The following is a 25,369-nucleotide window of genomic DNA, read 5'->3' as shown; positions in this document are numbered from 1 at the left end:
GGGGTAAGTCCAGGTGGAGAAGTTACTGACACCTTTCCATACTTTGTATCTAGTGTAGTTCACTTAATTTCCTCTGCAATATTGGGCTTTGGCACGACTAGTTCCTTAGCCTATTTAGCAATTTGGACAAGAATAGAGAGCCTAGAAAAATACAAAAATCATCTCTACAAGGCTTCCTCATCCAAGCCGAACACCAAGCTTCATCAGTAAAGCCACACTTATCCCCTATCTTCTCTCCTATCTCTTCTATCTCTATCTTATTTTTCTTTTCCACCAATTTTCTATCCACCCATATCCGTGCACGTATAGAGTGGATCAAGGGCAATTTAGGGATTTAAAATTAGAAAGGAAGAAAGATAGGTGATTAGAAAATAAACTGAGTAGGGGAATTTTGAGTAAAGATAGGGTACGCATAGGGAAGTGATAGAATTTTTCCCTTGAATTTTCAGTTCACCATGCTAAAGTTTTATATTTGAATTAGAATAGCCCAATGTTGCTATTTATATTAAGATTAGGAGCAAGGTTCGAAATTTCGTTTCATTTCGGTGGGTTCAAAAACATCAACTCGGCGAGATCTCAGCCGAGTTGGGTTTTTTTTTTTTTTCGGTTGACTGTTTCGGTGGTCAAACAGCTATATTTTGACCTGAAACTTGGTGGGTAGCTTATTTTAAGGTTAATAAACATGGTTAAAACATAAAAATGCAAAAATATTAGAACATGACATTGTTTTAGAGTTACACCTTTGTTTGGCAGAAACCGTCGAACTATTCTGGAGAATTCACCTGCTTCATTGCTAGAACAAGATATAATATGATAGTAAAACAAATAAATAATGCATCTAAGCTATGATCAAAACATACATCAACATTAATTAACTAATATTTAGAGTTCTAGAGTAATATACTATGCAACTCCCTAATTCACAAGTCCCAACTAAAGTCATCCACTGAGCATATTAGTTACACAACAGTACAACAATAATCATAATGACTAGCATATAGTATGCTCCAAAACACTTTAATATTAATCTCTTATTTTTCTTTCGTTTTTAAAATCAAAACATAATATTTTTCCCCATTTTTAAAATTATTTTTCAATTATTAATCTATATTTCATATTTTTTGAAAATTAAAAAAAAAAATAATTACCAACTAGAGAAAGATTTCACTCCGATGGAGTCGTAGAACAGCCATCGATGACTAACATATATATAGTTGACATCCATCAAAGCAATATTTATCATAAAAAGTAACAACTTATGTTAATGAAAAACGAATTTTTAAACCAAAAAAATAAAAAAATGTATCCACCAAAAACAAATTTTGACTCCGTGAGGTCATAGATTGGCCTCTAGTGTCTAACATATTAAAAATCTACGAGCATCCAACACGTATTTATGTACTATTTCAAAAAAAAAAAAGGTTTTGAAGAAAGAACTTTACCTTTCCTAAGCTTTGAATATGTCGATCTTCTTGTAGGAGTTCAATGGAAGTCAAAATGTGATGATGATGTGGCTAATTAGAGGCTTGTTGGAGTGTTTTTCCTTCAAAATATGCAAATGGAACCGACACCACCGACACAGGTGAGACAGAGTCAAAATTTTGTATTTATAAGGCATGGAATGTATCGTTTCGGTAAGATACCGAAACGATACCGAAATTTCGACTGAAATATAGTACACATTGATTCGTGCCTTACTTTGTTTCGACCAAAAAAAAAGAAAAAGAAGCCCGAAATACCAAAATTTCAGGAGATTTCGAACCAAGAGTAGGAGTACTTTTGATCATGGTTCATCATCTCAGTCGAAACTTGCAGTTTCAAGTTTTGACCGAGATATCTTGATTTGATAAAAACTTGAGTCGACACTGACTCATACTAGTTTTGACCATATTTTGCACATTTTGGTATTTTGTACCTGTTTCGACCAGCCCAGTTTCGACAGTTTTGACCAATTTCGGCTAGCGTTGGTAGTTTCGACTAGTTTTGATCAGTCCATGAAATTTCGATTTTTACCCAAAAAATACCAGGTTTCGACCATTTTGACTCATATCTCTGTTTCAGGTTTGGTCGAAACCGGCCTCAAGATGTCGATCCTTGCTTTCGATTCCACATTGAGTTGATAATGAGACCAACAATAATGTAGAAAAGAGCCAGGGGTGCAAAGAATCATAGGCCTCTTTTGCTATTGTCTCAGTTTACTGTATACTGAATTAAGGGGGGGGGGGGGGAGTCTGCTTTTCTAATCTGAGGACTGCTGTTTGGAGCTTTTCTTGGACTCCTGCCCTCATCTTATTTTTTAAAGAATAGATTAACAAATTAAAAGGAATTAGTTTACTAATTGTTTGACTTCCCAAGGACTATTTAGATCTACTTCTACAAACTAGGAGAGGGATTGTAGATGCAAGTCCAATAACCAAGGGTTTTTTTTTTTTTTTTTTTTTTTTTGGGGGTGGGGGTCGTGGGGGGTTTGTTGGTGTGGGTGGGGGCTGTGGTGAATAAATGAATTCATTACCAAAGAAGAAGAATGTACAAAGGAGAGAGAGGGGGGAGCCAAAAGGGGCAATCCTCAAGGGAGGCAAAACCACCAAGGAGCCAAAAGCCCAAAGAAAAGGGGAAACATCAAGAGGGGAGAATATGGTGGGGGAGAGGCCCCAAGAATCAACATAAGACTATTTCTGGCGGAGTCTCTAACTGGCTGGTGGCGAAGGCAACCCAACTTGGAGTTGACCATTGACATCGAAGTAGATGGCTTTCCAAATCTTATCGAAAGATTGGGAGTTGGAAGTCCATCTATAGAGATTACGCTCCATCCAAATATGAGAGATCGCGGCTCCAAAAGCAAGCTTCCCAATGGTGTCACAAATAAAAGGGCCTCCGAAAGTCATGTCAATCCAAATCCATTCACAAGAGAAGGGGAGAATTCTCCTGCAGGAGGGCCAGCAGGAGAGGACTCTTTTCTAAATGGTGGAGGAGAAAGAACAAGAGAAGAACAAGTGATCAATGTCTTCAATGCCATTCCAGCAAAAGCAACATGAGGGGGGGACATGGATATGCTCGTAGATGAGGAAATCCTAGGTCGGGAGGCAGTTGGAGATGGCCCGTCAGGTAGTGAAGCTGTGATGCGGGATGTGCCCTTTGAACCATATGATATTGTGCCACGGCACAAGGGGGCTTTGGATCTGACACACTCTCAAGCCGAGGCTGCAGTGAATGAACCAATCGAGGAGGGAATCCAAAGGATCTTTTTTTTTTGGACGAATAAGTAAACTCATTACCAAGCAGAGGAAAAAATAGACAAAGGGGAAGAGGAAGAGAGAGGAGGGGGATGGGGCACAACCCAAAAGCAAGCCCAGCGGGCAGCACAAATCACACAAAAAAGGGGGCTCTAGCTAGGAGCAAGTAACAACCAAAGGGGCAATCAAGGCAGTTGTCAAGGGGCATAAGAGAGAGAGAGAGAGGGAGAGGGAGGCCCAAAGGACCTTGTCTTCCCTACCACGATGACCAGGAGGAATAAGGGGGAGGGAGGACTAGAGGTCGAAAAGGGGAGGGGGATAAGAAAGGGGGACCAGCCATTGTCAGAGATGATGTCCATCCCTTGGCCATTATGCACAGACTAGAGAAATAGATTGACCGGAGGAATAAAGGGAAAGAAGGATGCCTAAAGGGTGCCAAGGGTCTAACCAGAGAGAGGTGTTCGAGCATTTACCTACGAAGTAGGAGATGGCACTAAGAGTAGAGGATCTAAAGGACAAGATATTGATCCAGATCCAAGAAGTATCAGAGGAAAGGGAAATAGTCCAGAGCTTATCTTTTCTGAGGGGATGGGAGTAGACCCATGAGACCCAGATGCTGTTGTGCTTAGTGACTATTTTCCAGATTAGCTTGAGGATACCCACCTCGTTAACGTCCTTGATTTTCCTTAATCCTACACCATCCTCGGATTTAGGAGAACAGACCTTGGACTAACTCAAAGGGCGGAGGAATCAAGAGGACTCTGCACCTTTCTAGAGGAAGGAGTAGAGGATGGAATCAATGGCTTTGGATGAACTTGAGGGAAGTACAAAGATACCCGACCAATAAAAATACATGGATTGCAAGACTGATTTGATGAGAATCAGCCCACCAACATAGGAGAGAAGCTTGCCCTTCCAGAACTGGAGTTTTCTCCTAAGGAGATCAAGAAGGGAAGAACAGTGCTGAGAGGTGAGCCTAGTGAAGTGAGAGGGAGACCAAGATACTTAATAGGGAGGGAGCCAATGGAGAAACCGGTAAGAGCAAGAAGGAGATCTCCACAGGCATCAGAGTCACCCGAGAGGAAGAGGTTAAATTTGAGAAGGTTGATACGAAGACCCGAGAGATTTTCAAAGAGGTAAAGGGAGGCCATGATGCTGGAGATGAAGGAGGGATCAGTCTCAGAGAAGATCATGAGATCATCAGCAAAAGCTAAATGAGTGAGCATGAGACCTTTGCATTTAGGAATGGGGAGATGAGGTGGCAGTCAATAGAGGATTGGGTGGATTTGGAGAGGAATTCGAGGCAAGCGAGAAAAGGAAGGGGAGACGGGGCATCTTTGTCTGATGCCCATGGAAGCGGAGAAGTAGCCAGTCGGGCTACCATTGACAAGGACAGAAAAGCGGGTAGCGGATATACAATGGATTCAGTGGACAAGGGAAGGGGGGAAGGACATTTGCAACAAGATGTTGGAGATGAAATCCCAATGGATGGAGTCAAAAGCCTTGTGAATGTAAATCTTGAGCAGAGCAGTAGAAGAGTGATATTTACGCTCGAAGTCTCTAACAATCTCGTGATAGAGAATGATGTTGTCAGCAATACTTCTATATGCTATAAAAGCAGATTGATTGGCACTGACAAGGGAGTCAATAACCAATTGGACATGATTGGTAAGAATTTTGACAATGAATTTGTACCAAAGGTTGCAAAGAGAGATGGGATGGAAGTCAGTCATGACTTGGGCACCATCCTTCTTGGGGATAAGACAAAGAAGGTGTGATTGACACACTTAATTTGGGAGGGATTGAGAAAAAAACTTCTGGTGGAACGGATAAGGTCTTCTCTAATGGTGTGCCAACAGGCAGAAAAGAATCCCATGCTGAAGCCATTAGGGCCAGGGGCTTTGTTGGATTTTTGGGAGAAAATGGCTGAAATGATCTCATTAGAAGGGATGGATTGGAGGGAGTGATGGCGGTGGTCGAGGATGAATTTATTAAGGAGATTAGAAGGCAGAAGGGGAGCGGAGGGGAGGGGGGGATGGGAGAGGGGGTTGGAAAGGGTAGAAAAATATGAGACAGCTTTGGATTTGATTTCAGAGGGGGTGGACAGCTTGATGCCAGAGTCAGTGACAAGCTTAGGGATAGAATTGGCATTAGTTCTAGCCTTGATGGATCGGTGAAAGTAAGCGGAATTACTCTCTCCAAGATCCAACCACTCAATCCTAGATTTTTGCATGAGGAACCTTCCTTTTGGGACAAGAGATCAAAGAGCTCAGAGGCAACAAGCTTTTCCTCGTCGGCCAGAAGACTGTTGTGAAGGTCAGACAAAAGTCTAGATTGGATGAAGTCAAGCTTATTCTGACAGGAAAGGATGTGATCGGAGATGTTCCCAAAGTCATTGGAGTTCCAAATCTTAAGTGCTGATTTAGCATTCTTAAGTTTCCTGGCAAAAGCAATGACGGGGGAGCTGGAGTAAACAAGGATGTTCCAAGAATCACGGACCAGGAAATTTGAGTGTTGGGCCCACATGTCGAAGAATTTGAATGGCTTGGGGCCAAATGAAGGAATGCGTTGCATAAAAAGGGAGATGGGGAACTGGTCAAAAATACCAGGGAGATCAAAGCAAGCATTGGAGGAAGGAAAGGATTCAAGCCAGGCTTCATTGACAAGATATCTGGCCAATTTGCAAGCAACCCTATCATTGCCGCTCCTACAGTTCTACCAGGTGAACTTGGATCTCGACAATCGGAGGTTGTTCATGCCAAGATCATCAACGCAACAGTTGAAATCATTGACATGAATGGGATCAATTGGGAGGCCACCCTGTTTTTCATGGGAAGCATAGACAACATTGAAATCACCTCCAATGCCCTAGGGAAGGCTATCAGCCATTAGGGAGAAGGATCGGAGGTCAAACCAGAGAGGAGATGGTCAGGGGCACGGTTAAAAGCATAGATGACAAAGAAGATAGAGGGAGGGAGAGGAGAGAGGCGGATAATTTGATAAGTAGTGTCCAGGGGTGATGTGGATGGAATTGGGGTCCCAAAGAACCCGAATGCGACCAATTGGGGAATAGGCATAGTTGAAGATGTGAGACCAAGAGGGAGTAATGCAAGGCCGGTGGGCCCCAAAACAACCAACCCGATTGGATGTGGGACCAATTAAAAACTTAAGAATCAAAGATTAGAAATAGTGGTAATTTGGTAATTCAATGAACAAAGGTATATAGAAGGATTTAGGTTTATTCACTAAGGGTAAACTAGGAAGGGGAAAGACTCAGTGGCAGGCTGTAATAAAGGGAGAAAGGAAGGGTCATTAACATGGCTAAGAGAAATTATAGGGTTACTGATAACCCACGACGGTTGTCTTCAACCTTGGGAAGGGTTACAGGCTGTAGAACCAGCAGGAGAGAAGAAGAGTTTGAACAATAAAAATCACTCATGCAAGATCGATTTGACCCATGATTTTGGGAGCAGATTCGCAACTCATTCCTTTACGAAACCCAAGTAATAATCCACTGAAACAGCCTTTGAAACGTAAAAGAAAATTGCCTGAAGCTACTGTTAGCGGTAGAACAGAGATCAGACCTGCAACTCAGGTTAAAAATCCCAGTTCAGGCCACTAATGGGTCCCAGATTTGGCAACCTGGGTCGCCCTTGGGTATTGGCTTAGTTCCTAGAATCTAAGAAAGAAAGAAGAAGAGTCAAGGGAGATCGATACCTCTCTTGCTGGACTGCTAGGGTTGCTGGAACAGAGAAGAAACAGAAAAGAAGACAACGAAGAAGAAGAAGAAGGGAGGAGAAGAAGAAACCTCAAAGAAGAAGAAGAAGAAGGGGGGAAGAAGACAGCCACGCAAGGGGGGGAGTTTCACAATCACCTTTTTTTCTTCATTAATCAACTAATCTTCTCATGAATTACATGTCTAATTTATAATAAAATAAAATTAAAACCTTCTAATTAAAATCAAAGACTAAGATAGAAATAAAATCTCCTACACCTAGGCTAACATAATTAAGAGCAAACAAGGACTCAAATAGGAAACAAATATTCTCAAATAAAAATAAAATCCTAGAATATTCTATTAAACTTGGAACCCAAATTGGATCTGGGTCTTGGTCCGGGTTCTGGAGGGGGTTTGGGTCAATCCATTGGAGCGCTGCTGCATCAAGGAGCTATCAATACGGCAATGCACAGGGCATTGGCCTCAAGAACTCTAGTCTCAAGGACTGCCATAGAGAACTTGATGCGAGAGCGGATTGGGGATTGTCCTGCAGAGGAGTTGAGCCCTTGGAAATTCAAGGTGATCCAAGGAATCATTTGGAATGGGAAGAGTTTGGCAACAAGAGCTCTATGGAGCTAGGGGAGGGAAGGGGGGCAACTGTTTAGGCCTATGAGAGTACTCCTTGAGGGGAGAACGTTGGGGATTCCTAGGGGTCTTAGATTTCAGAAAAGCGGATTAGAAGGATCTGACCTTCTTCATAGGCCCAATGGCAGAGCCAGTCAGATTCGGCAAGTGCTTAAAAGAGGAGCCAATGGGGGCAGGAGAGGCCTGCCCAGACCTAATAGAGGACAGGGATGGCGCAGCAGGCAAATGCAACGCAGTGGAGCTGGCAGTGGGCCTTGGTCGAAGACCAGGGGAGGTGGAAGCAGTTGTCCCTGGCGGAAGGCCAGGGAGTTGATCGACAGAATCACCAATGGTTGGAGAAGTCATCGGCCCTAGCGGAAGACCAAGGAGGTGGGAGCAATTGTCCTTGGCGGAAGCCAGGGAGTTGAGCAGCAGGAGCAGCCATATTTGGAGAAGCTATCAGCCCTGGTGAAAGACCAAGGGAGGTGGGAGTAGTTGTCCCTGGCAGAAGGCCAGGGAGTTAAGCAGCATCGGTGAGAAGAGATACAGTAGAGAGGGTGATGTCAAATGGGGGCACATTGGAGCAAATTGTAACGCCCCAGCCCCATTAACATTGCACAATATTGCTCTTTTTGGCCCATGGGCCTCAAGGTTTTAAAACATGTTATGCCATGTTAAGGAGGCTGGAGGTTATTAACTAGCCCAGTAATCTCTCCCTAGTCGATATGGGATTAACGTTTGTATACCCTTATCGATCTCCCAAACCCCTTGGTACTTGCCGTATTCTTGGCGAGGACACTTCACCGATCTCCCAGGCAGGTTTGATACTTGCCGTATTCTTAGGTGTCACACAGACAGCTCCAGTCATAGCAGCAAAGTCCATCGAGGTAGGGCAACAGTCGAACGAGGCCAGGGGCACTTGCAACAACAGCTGAAGGGCCAAAGGAGGCAACCGACAGATTGTCGGGGCAAGTAACAGGGCTGGAAGAAGGGCTAATGTCGATCGAGGTCCCTAGGGAGCAGGCGGCTAGCAGGCTGATGGCGTAAATTACAGGGTTGGAGATGACACCTTCCAAGGCGTAAGCAGAGCTGACGGGGAGGGCAGTGCCTGACAGAAGGCTAGGGGCGATTGAGGTTGCAACGTTGATGCCTTCCAAGGCGAGAGAAGGGGTAGCAAGGACACGCTCAGAGGCGAGAGAGGTGTCAGCTGAAGTCGGCAAGCAGAGAAGGGGACCAAGAAAGGAGGGGGAAAGGGAGGCATGCGAGGAAGATGTGTCCAAGGAGATATAGCAGGTCATGGCCAAAAGGTTGGACAGGTCATAGAAGGTCGGGTTAAGAATGGATTTGGTATAAGGGTCAAGCGGGTCAAGAGGATCCACGAGTTGGAGATAAGAGGGGTGGTTTCAGGAAGGAGGGCCAGGATAAGGAGGGCCAGAAAAGTCTCTAGCGAGTTGGACCAAAAAAGGAAGGCTGAGTAGGGGTGGGGCCACCTACTAAGGTGATCACACTAGATAAAGGAAGAGGGAGGAGAGGAGGAAGGGAGAGAGGGATGTCGGCAAGGGTAATAAGGTCATAGAGGAGGAAAGGGCGATAGACAAAGGGGATCACCAAACGGCAAGGGGATCTCGCCAGCCTGCGGAGCAAGAGTGTGGGAGGCGAGGGTGGTTGTGTCAGAGTAGGGAGAGGAAGAAACCCTTGCAGAGGAGAGGGATGATTTGGAATCAGAGTCAAATCTAGATGGATTAGACAGGATATGGATGCGGTTGGGACCGATGGGCAAAAAGAGCAGTGTCTAGCAGACCAATGGAAGCAGGTCTGGAGCGGGGGGAGTCGGGATTCTCAGAGAGCCAAGGTTCTACCATGTGGTTGCGGTTCCAAAGAAGGATGCAGCGGTGCTTTCTTCTTCGAGACTGGACTTTAGTAGGCACAAGAGCAGAAGGCGGTGGGTCTTCAACAGGGATAGAACTTTCAGTAACTGGGGCAGCTTGTGGAGTATAGCTATAAGTCTTGTGGCCGAAGGATTTGTAAATGGTACAAATTGGGGGCAGCCAGTCATAGTGGATTTCCTGAGCGAAGGAGAAGCCTTTGTCATTGTGAATGTCCACCGAAGTAGGCGAGGGAACTTCTGCAGTAATTTCCACACAGATGCGAGCGTAGGCCATACAGTCTTGGGTTTTTGTTTTGAGGTCAGAATAAAGAGGTTTTCCGAGAATCGAGCCAATGGTGCTAAGGCCCTTCACACACCAGAAGTGAAGGGGCAGGTTTGGAAGGGTAATCCATGCTGGGATGGTATTAAAGTCTGCTTTGGAGAAGGAGAGGAACTGGTCCCATTGCCCAAGAAAAATTGGCTTCTTACCAACCATCCAAGGACCGCCATTCAGTGCAAAATTTTTTTCCAGTTCATTTGTGAAGACGAAGATAAACAGACCATTGTCAAGGAGCGTTATCAAGAGGGCACCGGCGATCTTCCCTTGGTGAGAAAGCGAAGACTTCACAGTAGGGAATGGCGGCCTACTCCCAAGGAATGTCCGATGGGGCAGTTTTGCTATTTGGAAATCTCAAAGACCAACATACCGACAGGGCAGAAGCCAACCCGAGAATCCGCAAGGATGGTGGGGGGGATAAAGTCGGGAGAAAACCAACAAGGGAGGGATGAGATCTTGAGGAGGCAACAGAGGCCCAAGATTTCAGAGGGGGAGGAGGAGGCAGGGGAGAGGAAGGATTAGGAGAAGGGGAGGTGTCATCAGCGGGGGAATCGACCTGCAGAGTCAAAGGAGAGGAAGGATTAGGAGAAGAGGAGGTGTCATAGGGGGGAAAAGGGAGGAGAGGAGGAGTTCCAGCAGTAGAAGCCACCGAAGGGGGGTCGGTCATGGAGAGGGGATGGTCATGGAGAGGAGCTAGTTATAATTTGCTTTCCTTCTCGACCTTTATTTTTTTTAATTGATTCCTGATATTGCAACCAGGTTTTTAGTTTGAACTCCAGTCCTCTTTTTTCCTGAGTGATACGGTTGTCTGTAATTTTTGAATCTTGATCCCTGTTGCCTGGATATTTTCTTTCACCCCTAATGCCATTTCTTTTATATAGGAAATTTCAATTAGAAAAGTTCTATGGCAAGTTTGATTTTCATAAGAACTATTTATTTATGCAGATCCAAACTTGAGGTGAATCTACGTAGGTTTGTCTACTTACCAGGCTTTCCTATTGATCTAATGCTAAATTTGGTCAGGGATTTATCCCTTGTGTTTGGTCCAATGTTTGGTCGTTAGGATATTGATGCTTTAACAGGAGCTGGAGTCAGCAAGTTCTTTTATATTCAAGGGTTATGTACTATCCAAAGCCAACTTTCTTTCTTTTCCAAATTTTACCCTTCACCCTTCACACTTACAGGACATAGTCGCACATTTCAAAGTTAGAAGCTTAGCAGAGCAATACCATCTAAGGGCCCCCAAACTCTAATCTGGTACTTGCAGCTGTTTGTTTGTCTCTAAGGAACCAGCATCATCTACAAAATGAGTGTCTTTCATATTACCTGGATACCACAGGGGAATGGCTGAAGAACTTCATGAAAAACTGTCTCAACATCAAAAAGCCTACATTTGAGGTGTCCAGCTAATACAGCCTGCTATATACATTTGAGGTGTCCAGCTAAGAAAGCCTTCTAAGCAACATCAACAACTACATCCATTTAACATAAATAATGGCAACTCAGTTTGGCTGACCTCCATACAAAAGCATAAATGGAAACCAGAATATTCTTTCAGATACTTCATAAGCATAAAAATGTGCACCATTAGCCAAAGATATGGAACCACATTGATGGATTATAATATCTGCAGGCATGTCTTTTTCACCATCTAAAAATGAACCATTCTCATAATAGCTATAATATTTCCAAATGCCAAAGAGGCCTATGTGAATGCTAAAAGCCTATGACTGATCATCCTAATCAAGATGAAAGCTTTCTTCCAGTCTTTGTCATGTAATTGCTTCATTGTGTTAAAAGGAATTCAAACCAAGAATGGACAGCAAAGTCCAAAAATATATAAAGCTTCCTTAAATAATTGGAAACATAAAACATTTGAATCTGAAGATAATGACATGATGCATAGCTAGACTGCTAATGTGTAATTGTAATCCTCAAAAATGGAAAAATAGAAGTAATGTTTTCACCAACTCAAAGAATAAGGACCAATAAAGAACAGCAAGGTTATCAAATAAAGCCAGACACCTGCTTAAGCTTTTCTTCCATGTCATAGAAGACAGAGATGTTGCCGATATAAGATCTTCTGAAGAGACAGAGAAAACTAAAGTTATATATGGAAGAGCACAAAAATATATATATATATATATATATAATATATTTAGATTCAGTGATAGACATTCTTTTTCAAATCAACTACTGATTTACCAATACTAACCAAAAAAAATTACAACTGATCATTTGCTCTAAGCATCTGTTTATTACAAGAATCAAAAACCAAAAATTAAATATGTGCTTCCCAGAAGAATCACTCAAGAAAAACAGAATTGATACCAAACACAGCCCTTAATTACATAACCCAACCTCAGAGCAGACTTGTCAAAAAAATAAAAAAAAATTCACTGCAAAGGTTTGAATCATACATATACAAGTGCCTTGTCTAGGTCCAATTGTCCAAGGACCAATTGAAGGGCCTAGGACCCTCCCTCTATCTCTCAGTCTCTCCCAGACCATAATACATGGTCCTTTATCTTAAAAATATTGCCCTTCAGTGATTAAACAACCCCCCACCAAAAATTAAAAATTGGAAAAGAGGGGGCAAGAAGAATAAAGGACAATGCTTTGCCCAAACAGAAGCTAGCCCCAACAAAAAAAGAAACCCTCGTAATACTTGTTTTGCTAGCTTGTCAGCTGCATATACTGAAATAAGGTGCCAAAAAGGATCAGCTCTTAACAATGAGGTCAAGTAGCCTCTAGGCAACACCCCTCGAGATCAAATAAAAGCATCATGATTTAGCTCCAATGGAACCAACTGGGCCAATGGTAAACTGAGAATGCAGGGATGAATCACCTGATTGTCCCAGAAAACACCACTAGCAGCCTGCAGAAAAGGCTAGCACACTAGCTGGCTACACTAGCTAGCTATACCTAGTTATAGCAATAGCACTGTAAAGCCTGCTGAAAAACTACAGCACGCAATGGTGCTCGTAGATCTGCTTTAAATGCTTGCTGCTTGCTGCTTGCTGCTTGCTGCTTGCTGCTCGTGGGCTTGACAGCGCCACTTGTTACCACCAAACAACGAAGCCAGGAGCGGAAGGACGGACCTGAACCCTCAATCTCAGCCTTGGCAAGGCTATGCTCTACCATTAAGGTATTTCCGCCAGCTCCAGTAGTGGCGAAGCACTACTGAGCAATCCACCTATCACTTGAAACGGAAGACTTCTGTTTTTCCGCTGGACCACACTGAAGATCGGATTTATCTGATGGAATTTTTCAACAGGGCAAGGGGGACCAAGGCCTAGAGGGGGCAAGTCATGCCCACTGGACAAAAATTTTCAGAGTTCTAGAATCATCCTCGGCCAAATCAATCCAAATCAGAGAGCAAATTGCTAGTGGATCAACCAATTTACCAGCGTTACAGATTGGTACTTCTCTAATCCTGATCCAGTTGGGGATCAAAAGATCCTTGAGACAGATGCAGGCTGATCAAACCAACCTGCAGGCACAGGCCCACAAGAAGAAAATAAGAAGAAATTTGGTAGATATGAAAGGACATGTCTGATCTTATTATCTTGATCTAATGGCTGATATTAGATGGTTTACATATGAAACTAACAACCACATTCTTAGCCTTCGTCCCACTGCTATTCGTGTTATCCAATGTATCGTTGTGGATGGCCTATCCACAACCCTTTGGCTAGACAGCTGGCATCCCTCTAGGGTCACCTCCCCCTTGGTGGAGCCAGGTCTGTCTACTCTTCTGGGCTGGACAGACATGCTTCGGTTTCCTCCATCATTCAGAATGGTACCTGGTGCCACCTATCTCTACCTCCCCTCCCCTTCTCTAGGAGGTGGAGATAGAGTCATCTGGTCCACTGATCCTTCAGGCATCTTTTCTGCTTCTTCTTCCCAGAATTTTCTCCATCGCCACTCCCCCATTGTTCCTTGGCACAAGCTTGTTTTTGTTCAAAGGCTACATCCCTCGGCATAGGTTCACAGCCAGGAGAGCTCTCTCCATTGTCTCCCTACCCAATCCTTCCTCCTCTCTCATCATATCAATGTCCCTCCGGCGTGTTGTCTCTGCTGGAATAGGATTGAAGACACTGATGATCTTTCTTCGATCGCCCTTTCTCTTCCTCTGTTTGGAAAAGTGTCCTTTCTAAATGCTAGCCTAGAAGGAGAAGAATTCTTCCCTTTCGTAATGAATGGATCTAGGTCGACATGACCTTAGTTGGATCTTCTATCTGTGACATTGTGGGCAGGCTTGCTTTCTGTGATACCATCAACCACCTTTGGATGGAGCAGAATCTTCGAAGATGGACTTCCAACTCTAGATCTTTTCATATGATTTGGAATGCCATCTTTTTCGATGTCAGCTCCAAGGCCCGATCACTTCATCTTCGTAAGTTGTGTGACTCCCCTAGGAATAGGCTTATAGTAGCTTCCTCGGATCTCCCTCACCCCCCACCCCAAAAAAAACCCTTTAATGGGTTTGTAGCATCTCTTTTATTTTCTTTAGTTTCTCTTTTCCCTTAGGCTGCATTTGGTTGCAAGGGGAATTTTAAGGGAAGGGAAGTGAAATTTTCATACTTCAAAAAGAAATACGTGATTGTACAAACTAATTAATTTTTTAACCATATTTAGTAATGACACATTTTACATGTAATTTTTATTTTACATATTATAGCAAAGGGTTTTGACGCAAAGTAAAGTGAAATTTGATAACCAAATATGGAATGATTTGAAATTAATGATATAGTCACATGGGGTCATGATTACATACATTTCTGTTTTAAGTATGCAAATTTCACTTCCCTTCCTTTAGTTCCCCTTGCAACCAAACATAGCCTTGGGGGTTGTACATTCCCTCTTTTTTTTCCTCCTTGGTAATGACTTTATTATTCAGCCAAAAAAAAAAAATATCAAAGGGGAAGATGGAAGGGAAAGAAGTAAGATTATCGCATGCTATACAAGCATATACAAGAAACCGAAAGTAAAAACAAACGCTAATCCATTAAGTCAATCGTAAGGGCCAAGTGGGGATAACAAATTTATAGGAAAAAAAATCCCAACGAAAACTTCCAGATCTAAGACTTTTACTAGCCTAATATTTCTCTTGGACAGCTAAACATTACTAATGAGATAAGGATTCTAACATAGAAACCAACTTAAACAAACATACCTAATTTGCAGTTCATGCATGGACCAAGTGGACCCCAATTTTTTAAATAAAATAAGTCTTAAACTCCACATGAACTACTAATACCCACTACCAGCTAGATCAACCATTTATTTAAATAACTGAAAATTACAGCTTTGCCCCCTAAAAATAAGAAAGACCAATATGTCTCCTGTTTTCAAGTAAATCTCTGATCAAAACCACCCAATCTGGCTCTTGGAGTGCCCCTGCATTAGAGACCATAAGATATATTTGTAGAAATGTAGACTAGGAAAGTTTTTTGCACGCCAACAACACTTAGTTTAAATCAAAAGAAACAGACCATAGCCCACCTGAAATCAATCAATGGACGGATGTAGTTTTGGCCAAACATATAGTAATCAAAAGGCTCTCGTATTGCTTTGTGATAAGGTGAGAATGTAAATGGTTCCTGAAACAAAATATTGCTGTCATACAACATGTAGATAAAATATGAATATTTTCTCGTATAGAATATAAGAAAACTGTATATACATCAGAAGAAATGGAAACAACTATACAGCAAAATAAGTTGGTGATACCTCTACATCCAACAAAATGCGATCAAATGCAACAGCCATGTTTGACAATATGATATCATCTGCTCTAGGATTTCCACTTTGAATCACCTGACAAGTTTAAAAAAAGCCGAATATAATGTAAGAGATGTATAATTACTAGTTAATGCCGGATAGGAAGACAATATCCTACGAGTAAACAAAGAACCTTCCTAACCAGCAACTCTTATTCCAAACAAAGCGCAATCTTTTGCCTCAAACACTGTAACCACAATACCTACTGAAAAACTCACAAAAATCTCTCTCAAGAATTATGGCCAGGGAAAGCATGTGTGGTTAAGTGATGTTTACAACTTACAACATATCTTCCCACCTACAATTCTAATTTGGAACTTTATTTCTTAAAATACTTCATTAACATTTTATATATCTTCAAAGAAATATCTTGTGGCCTCAACAACCCATAAAGACACTGTTTTCTGTAATTTAAAATTATAGATAATACAACAATTCAACAATACATTTTTCCAACCACCCTTGTTAATTTTCATATGAAGCCCTCCTATATTATGTCTTAAGTATAAAGTATTAAGAAGCTTCCCTTGTCTACGTAAAACCAAGTCAAGAGTACATCACGCTAAAATAGCAAAATTTCTCAATACCGAATTTAAACAAACAAAATAGCAACATTGATACCATGAAAGCTCCCCACCCCTCTCATTGGAAGGAGGGGAAAAGAGAGAGGGTGTGGGTAGGCTGTCCCAATATACAAGGCTGTACTATGGACACCATTTTTAACAAATGATTCAAATGAAAACTAGTGCTTCAGACAAACACACACAAAAAAGTCCACAATATCCAAAACATTGATCATACAGGTTACAGAAATGTCAAAGATATATGGAAATTATCGATGTGTTTGCAGAAATGTCAACAATATATGGTAATTATCGATGTGTTTGGTATACCCAGAAAACATGCTAAAAATTGTTATGAGAAGCCCAATTACAGTTTCTACATACCATCATGGTCCTCAATCAGACCTGCAACATCCTCTTGATCCAAGAGTAGGTTATATTGCTGTGGTTTGATGACAATAAATCTGCTTCCCATGCTTAAGTCTTCACTTTCTCTAGTACCATTATCATTGTGGGCTATAGAAGATTATAGATCAATAGCTTATAGAAGCTTTTTCATGCATCAGACACCACCACCACACCAACCACAGGTTTTTGCAGAATTGAGAACTTGTCAATCATCAAGGTAGCCCCCACCAAGTTTACCCAAATCGGTAATTTACCTCACTACCTCAGTCCCACCACACATCTTCAATATCTCCACCTATATTCATTGAAATGACCATTACAGGATACCGGTAGTCTTTACTTGCAAAACCATTAACAGAACGCAATACCTTGGAGTTATTCCCCGGTTGGTCCGTGGTTGTGATATTCATAGTGTCACAATCCAAGCAGCTGACTTGGAAGAGCTCCAACGAAGCTTCAATTGCAAGGGGCGTGACCATTGTTTTCAAAACCTAAAATTCATAATTCGCATCTGAACTAAACGATAGTTATCAGGGCATCCAAGTGCTTTGGTCGCCTTGTCGGTGTTGCCTTTCGTCTAGACCCTATCCAACACCTTGGGTCTCCTTGACGTCATGACAACGATGACCCAATCAATCTATCTGCAGGAAAAAACTCCTCAAGGACCCTAAGATTTTATTTTATTTTTAATATCATAGTTCACAACTTGAATAGAAATCCCACGAAACCATCCAATTTGACTTTTCATTAAGTCAAGTAGAACAGTGAAGACTATTTTCTTGAATGCATGTTGTTTACACAATGAATCCTAGAGAGAACTGATTATACAGCCTTTTGAATATTATGTTACGTTTAGTTCTTTACCAAGCCTTCCTAAGACTATTACATTAGAGGAAATAATATCATGAATTGCTTTCTTCTTATCTGAAAAGCGTTCACACCTTCACAATCATAGCATGAAATCACAAGGGACTCTCTAGAGTTGTTCTACAAACATAACTGAAAGACTGAGCCTTCTTTATCTTACTTAAAGGTCATATTACAGTCTTGGAACTTTTTTCCATTTTTTGCCCAATTGATTGTGTTGCTAGATGTTCCAACCAACCAAACCAACAAGACATCCCCAACAGCTCGTGTTCACAAGGATACCTGTTATCGATATTGTGTTAAGAGTATATGAGAGCATGTTCTCAAATCATTACAGGCATCTTGTAGCATATAAGTACTATATATATATATATATATAAGGAAATTTTCTTGTACCACCCTTAAAAATATAGTTTATTTCCTGTAATCCTCAAGATTTGAAAAAAGATCTCGTACGTTCCTCATTTTCATAAATAAATTACACATATAAGTCCATTCCGTTAGCTGGCAATCGTTAAGTGATGATGTCATTACTAAATGATCAAACTGCCCCTGAAGAAGGGTAAACTTACCATTTTACCCTTCATTGTAAAGCCCCAAATAGAAAGATGAAAACCAGATTTGTGCTTAGGCTTCTCTTTTCTCCAGCATAACAGAGGCTACTCCTCCTCACTTAGCTCCGGAGAGATCGAAATGAGGAAGCGGAGAGTTCAATGGATCAATTAGGGATGGAGGTAAAGAGACCACCACTAGCAAGAAGAGAACAGGGGGCTTGAGTTGAGGTTCGATGGGAGTGAAGGAGAGATGTAGAAGATCAATCTGTTGCTGCTTGCAGATGAAGAGACATTGAAGGATACAAGTAATTGCTGCAGTAGTAACTCATTAGATGATTAATGATAGAGAGAGAGGGAGAGAGTCTTGAAGTTTTGCCTTCAATATCCTTATTTCGCAAATTTTTGTGGTGGGGTTTTTTATTGAGATTTGAGGTCCATGAATATTGAATACTCTATGTGCAAGAAAGGATATTTTTTTCCATGAGAGAGCAAAGACATCTTTGTGTTTCGTCTTGATGTGGAAACAAATTGGTAAAGCTAATGTAGTCATGAGAAGTACAAGATTGAAGAGTGAACAGAAGGGGTCTCTAACTCCAGGCAGTGAGCCGATCCCAGATTGTTGACTATCTTTGTTAAAATCCCAAGTTCTATTCTTTTCTAGGATTCTCCTTTTACAGTTCTATTACTCTATTTTCTTTTGAGCTTGGACGCTACTGTTTACTGCAAATTCTGCACAAATTCAATTTGGGAGATGTAGGTATGAAGGTTCATATGGGAAAGTTGCAGGGTGGGTGAAACGGGGAAGAAATTAGGAGACAGAGGGCTTTAGTGGTTGGGTTATATTGGCGCCGGTAGTGGATTGCAGCTGTGAGAGAAAGAGAGAGAGGTGCAACGACATTGTCGAGAGTGTGGTTGCAGCAAGCTCACCCCTTGAACGGATAAGAAACGAACACGGTAACCCAATGGTTAGAAAGGCGCTCAGAGAATTCTTTCCCGGTTGTTATATAGAGGTTAGTAACAGGGTCAAAAAGCCCTATCACGTTTTAAGTTGACGCTGTTACTAATTAGGGGTGCGGTGGATATTATTCTCAAATCGTGGAGTTACAAGAAATAAACGATATTTTTAGGGGTGGTACAAGAAAATTACCCATATATTGTTTATAGGAAATATATATAAAGTATGATATTGTTTTATAGATTTTGGTATCATTTATTTTTCCTTAATTCTTAAAAGCTTCTTTAAGAATCTATTAATCTAACCAATTTGAACAAGGCACTATTGCAACATGTTGGTCACAAGTTCGAAACTTGGAAACTGCCTCTCTTGCAAAGCAAGGGGTAAGGCTACGTACATTTGCCCCTCCCAGACCCTACAACAGCAGAAGCCTCGCGCACTGGGTTGTTCTTTTTTTTCACTCCATCAGATGGGACTATATTGATCAGCTTCTTTCTAGGATGGACTTCCCACCAAATTCATTCATTGGATCGATTGCTGCATTTCTTCTGCTCATTTCTTTGTTTTGGTCAGCGATTGGCCCCATGGTTTATTTGAATCAAAATTGGGGATTCTCCAGTATTATCCTATCACTCCTCTTCTTTTCTCTATTGCCATGGAGGGTCTCTCCAAAATCCTTCCAATTAAGACTCAGGTCAATTCCATTCTGCCCATTCCCAAATGCAAGGCTTAGAATATCACTAATTCAGCTTTGGCTGATGACCTTATGATCTTTGCCAAAGCCCCTCTCTCTTCCATGTTAGCAAATTCTGATGCCTCAAAAGTCTTTCTCTACGATGGCTTGGTCTTTTCATCAATCCCTTCATTTTTTGCAAGTGTTTCTAATGATCTCAAAGCTCATTTGAGGAATATTCTGAGGTTCCCTAAGGGTAATCTTCCAGTTACCTACTTGGGTCTGTCGTTGATTTCTTCAAAGCTTTTTTCCCATCATGGAAGAGGATAATTCTCTCTTTTGCAGGTTACCATGAACTTATTAGATCAATTATGCAAAATTAATATATTTATCGATCTGGAGTTTTTGGCCTCCCAGATTATAATGTCTTCTTTCCTTTAGAAAGGGCATGATAGCTCGAGATTTCTTCACCCCATGGGCTGGGCTAGGTTTTGTCTTCCAAAAGTTGAGGGTGATCGTGGGCTTCATAAGGTCAAAGAATCCAACATTTCTGACATTATAAAACTTATTTGGAATATTACTTCTAAAAAGAAGAGCATTTGTGTTGACTAGGTATATTCTAGATATCTTAAATCTGACTCTATAGGGGTTGTTTCATGTCCTATGGATGACTCTCGGGCCTGGAGAAAGATTATAAAGTATAGGCATCTTGTTTTCGATTCCATCCAGACATTTATTGATGATGGTTCCGGCACCTATCTTTGGCTTGACAATTGGCACCTGATGGTGTGCTTATTTCAAAATATAGTGACTGAATCAGGTATAGTGCTGGCTCTAATAGGCTTGCCAAGGTGTCTTCCATTATATGTGATAGTACTTAGTATCCTAGTCCTAAAAATTCTCACTATCTCATTGTGGTTTGGAATAAGCTTCCTAATGTCTGTTTGAGACCTAGAGGTAGCGTAGATCTAGTTCATTAGCTAGCCAACTCTTCCAGGAAATTCTCCTTTTCATCCGCTTTGCTTATGGTGAGAACTAAAGCCCCTAGAGTTCCCCGTTATAGGCTAGTTTACTTTAGCTCTAACATCACCACAGACATTGCTTCACAATTTGGTGAGCTACGAAAAATTCTCTTCCTACTCAGTAGTTTCTTCTTCGAAGAAACTTGTCAATCCCAAACTGTTGTTTCTGTTGGAACTCCTTGGAGAGTGTGGATCACTTATTCTTCTCCTGTCCTTTCTCCATTTCTTGAAACGGCATTCTTAGAAAGTGTTGGCCTAATCCTAGAGTTATCCTCCCTTTTGATGGAGAATAGAGGTGAATCTTGAAAACTTTTAATAGTTAATCATCTTGTAATGCTCTTGATAAGTTGGCTTTTAGTGTTGTGATTCATCACATTTGGTGCAAATGAAATGTAAGAAAATTCTCGGCCTTGATTCGTTCTATTGAGCAGATTTAGGAAGTCATTATTTTCAAGATCACAAAAGGAATCTTTTCCCAGTTGGTCTATATGCCAAGGTAATAGTAGATACAGGCATCTTGTCAGGGATCTCCCTCTTGTTCCCCCCACCCTTGACTTTGATATATCATCCTTTTGATCTTTGTTTTTCCCTCCCCTAACATTTTGATGTATTCGGTTGTTGTTTCCCCCACCCCCCACCCCACCCCACCCCACCCTACCCTACCCTACCCTACCCTACCCTGTCTTTTTGTGTATTATCCTTTGATGGTTGTTTTTTCTTTTCTTTGCCTTTATGGCTGTTGTGTTGTTTTTTTATTTTTCTTTCCTTTAATATAATTTAATGGTTTTTCTAATTCAAATTTTAAAAACAGGAGGCATATCAATCAACAGAGGTGAAACCAACAAGAATCCTTAACAGAAGGTTCCATAATGCAATATAATTTAATGGTTTTTCTAACTCAAATTCTAAAAACAGGAGGCATATCAATCAACAGCGGTGAAACCAACAAGAATCCTTAACAGAAGGTTCCATAATGCACCCAGTTTTGTAAATAGAACGTGTATCACCATTCCCATAAGAATTCAAAGGCATTTTAGTACCTCCTTCTGAGTTCACCATCTCTGTATCACTACCTTGGTGAAGGGTTCTAAACTAAAATGTCACCCAGAGATCCCTTTGAAAACCTGCAGCACCTAACCTTTGCTCCCTCTAAAATCTAAATAACTGATAAACTCAAATTTTGTAAAGCCAAACCATGTTCTACAAGTTACCCTGCTAAAAATCCCCAAAAAGAAGAGTAAGAACCTAAAAACTCATAACTAACTTGCCGGTACTCGGAAAGAGGTAGTGAGGTACATGTTAATCATTGAAAGGAAAGAACAATGATCCCTCTCAAACTAATCCAGACCACTTATTACTGGGATTTCTGTTCGTAGCAATGAGCAGAGCCAAAGAGGTCACCAGCACAATCATGTGATATTGCTGAAGGTACTGCAACAGGAGCTTGAAATTAGCTTTACTATACCTTTTTTTTCCTCAATAAGTTGTTGGTTTCACTTATTGTTTTCCAGATCCGCTCGAGAAATCAATCGAGGTACTCTCTGATGGGAACGTATTTTCAAGCTTTACTGTTGCGGAAGTTATCAATGGACAACAAGGAAAGTCGGATATTTTGGTAGAGCAAATATGATCAGCAAATAAACTCAGAAAAAAAAAAATTGAAGAAGAAGAAAACATTAAATCAAAAAGAACATGGTCATTGTTAGAATATAATTTCAACATGATATTAGATTCAAAATTTCCAACAAAGAAAAATTGCAAAGCAGTACTCCATAAGACGATTTGAAGAGAAGATACAAGAAATAATGGTTAAATTATCTAGAACCTCATGGACAAGCATATATATATATATATATATATAGAATGTGTTTAAGAACATTTTACTGACCGCATTTCGATAATTCTGATATAGTTCTTCCAACCCAGCAGCAACATTTGAAGGCAGCTTTCCAGCTTCGTTTTCCCTTCGAATTCCTAAGAGTAGATCTACCAACACAGATCAAACTTAAGACAGGGAAGCAAGTATTTCAGAGTATCTTCCAAAATATAGGTATGATACACAAAACAAGAAGAGTAGAACATGCAATTTTTAGCACCTGTCCAAATGGCAATCCCATTAGTTCTAAGAATCTCCGGATAGAGATTGACTATGCTTATTAAAATAAAATAAAGAATGACGGTAGATAAAGATACATCGGAAATCAAAATCTAGACAATCAATTACTGTATTGTCACTTGACCACAGGCCGGCAAGCAACTTAAAATGCAAGTGCATTTTCTATAAACTGTGTATTTACCAAAACATCCTTCTCATGTACAGACCCTGGCACCATTTTGCTGAGTTACACTAGCTATGTCATGGGAAAGCAACAAAAAGCTAAGCCAGTTGAATATGCTAATATGAACCCCAAAGTTTTGAACTTGAAATCATGAAAAACATAATCTGATTTAAATATATATATATATATATATAAAATTAAAAATTAAAACTCAATATTGAGTTCCATGCCTTGTCAATCTTCAAATCTCAGTATATACTATACAGATTGAGGACAACGGCTGAATCAATTATTTTCTGGGGGAGTGGAGGCTGTTGAAACACCTGCAAAATTGGCAGGAGGGTACACTGCCCAAACGTATCCCTGAAGCACTCTATCCTCATGGTTTAGTCCTATTCTGCACTACATTTTTGCCAACAGATTTCTCAATCCTTACCACCTTCATGTTGAGATGGTTTTCTTTAACCTTGACACTTTACATTCTTTTCTTCTTCAAAAGATATGCTATAAATGTAGAACTCACTACATCAAATAGAAATTCCCCGTCCTAGATAAAGTCAGCCATGACATTACCAGAACAGAGCTCAGTGTAGCAGTAAAAGTAAGAACTAGGTTCAAATTTAGATGTAGATATTAAACTCTTGCCCATTAGTCTAAATAACGTCCTTGCTATTAGGACCAGAATTTTACATCCAGAAATCTATCCAGTAAGAAGAGCAGTCATGAACTAGCATCTAATTAATTAATTAATCCCGAGTTAAAGAAGGGAAAAAAATGTAATTGCACTTCAAGTTATGCTGCAAATAGTATTCAGCACTCATCAAGAACAATTAGCAGAACAAAAAGCAAACGAACTAGCATTGTCAACTGAGAAAGTAAACATCAAACGAAAACCAACCTTCTTCTTTACGAATATCAATAAATGTCCGAGAGTGGTTGACTTCCTTCTCAGCCCCTGAATCCGAGGCAAGAACCTCCGCACTTCCAGACACACTCGTGTCACTCCCACCCTTGGATTCTTTATCTTTCACCAATCCCTCCATCCTTCTAATATTGGAAGACACCACACACATACGAGCACTCGACCCGTTAGGAAACGAACATGAAATTGCAGAACCTTCGGAAGAAGACGAAGGCCTACAAACCCTAGCTATCGGAAATGTTCCACAAACAGCAGAAGAAGAAGCCGAAAGAATCAACATAGTCTGAAAAACAAGAATCAAAAGAACTCTTCTCAATGAGCTTTATCTCTACTGATTCTTTCTCCTATGCAGCTCCAATCTGCAGAGGACCAAGAAAAAACAAAAGACTTATATAGAAAAAGAAAATCTTAATAGTTCATACTCAAAGAAGCATAACAAGAAGCAGAGAAAAGATGAACTAAAACCCTAGACCTGCCTGAAGAACTCATGACAGTATGACCTTTCTTCAATCAACCTTTGTTTACCAAAAAAAGAACGAATCAAAGATGAATCGTTACTGAGAAGCTGAGATCGAGGAATCCGTTATTTACGAAGCAACGAATATAGAATACTTATATTCTCCTTTTTTAAACAATTTCGTTATTTGAAATTGAAGATTCAAGATAGGAGTCTAGGAGTATAGAAGAGGAGCAAGGGGGAGAGAGAGAGAGAGAGAGAGAGAGTTGCGGATGGGATGAGGGTGGCAAGACTTTGCAAGTGAGGTTTAGCCACGTGGGAACCGTTGGAGGCCGCACGTGCTTTTACAGGATAGAACAAAGAAGGCGGAGACGGATAGCCGTACCAGTTGGGACACGTGGAAGATTGTAACAGTGGAAGACTCTGAGTGTGTAGCTGAGGTTTATGTCAACCTTACATCTCACGTGAGAGGAGTCTTCTCTCCCTGTTTTGACAGTTAGAAATGTTAAGGATTATCTGCGGATTAGATGCTAATCTGACGCTCAATGTCGAGTTCTTACATGAGCGTGGCTTCATGGAATATTCTTTCCACAATAGTATACTACGTTGGGTCCACGTACTTTCTTTCTCAATATTCTTATTTTTTTGATAGTCGCCTTACGGCCCTTACCGATGAGGATAGCATATGAAAGGCCCATAATTACGGCGGTTTGGGTCCACAATTGGGGTTTGTAGATATCCCCAAGAACACTATTTTTCGTGGATCTTAAGTTTCGTGAGTTATGGTCCTATTTGTATAGAATCGAGCACGTTTTACCCAAAAAAAAAAGGCATAGAATCGAGAAGGGGATCAGTTTCCATTAATTCTAATTTGAACCGGTTGACACGGTAAAAGTTCGAATTAGAAAGAAAAAACAAAGATTTATAAAATTCTGTGATTTTTTAAAGTTTTTTATTCAAAGAAGTTGGGAACTTATTAGAAAATATAAGTTGCATTACTTTTTGCAATTTAATTATTATTTAAAAGAAGAAAAAAAAAATTTTAAAAATAAAAATAAGAACAACTGAAAATAAAGATTATATTTGGTAACATAAAGATGTGG

General features: G+C 40.8%; 1 protein-coding gene across 5 annotated transcripts in view; it reads right to left on the bottom strand.

The window, feature by feature from the left end:
- Positions 1–24,542, bottom strand: part of LOC122088841 (glycerol-3-phosphate acyltransferase ATS11, chloroplastic) — a gene marked incomplete at its 3' end in the record, with an annotated part of 91,753 nt that extends 67,211 nt beyond the window's left edge. The window contains 6 exon segments of one of the 5 annotated variants that reach the window (XM_042658194.1): positions 11,805–11,862; positions 15,288–15,385; positions 15,516–15,602; positions 22,497–22,594; positions 23,786–24,092; positions 24,282–24,542. In XM_042658194.1, the coding sequence (XP_042514128.1) occupies positions 11,805–11,862; positions 15,288–15,385; positions 15,516–15,602; positions 22,497–22,594; positions 23,786–24,089 (645 nt within the window). 5 annotated transcript variants of the gene reach the window in all.
- Between the last annotated feature and the right edge of the window lie 827 nt (positions 24,543–25,369).

Source organism: Macadamia integrifolia, chromosome 9 (genome assembly GCF_013358625.1).
Source record: "Macadamia integrifolia cultivar HAES 741 chromosome 9, SCU_Mint_v3, whole genome shotgun sequence".
In the NCBI taxonomy this organism is placed as follows: Eukaryota; Viridiplantae; Streptophyta; class Magnoliopsida; order Proteales; family Proteaceae; genus Macadamia; species Macadamia integrifolia.
Note: the sequence above shows the minus strand (reverse complement) of the source record. Positions and strands in the feature narration are given on the sequence as shown.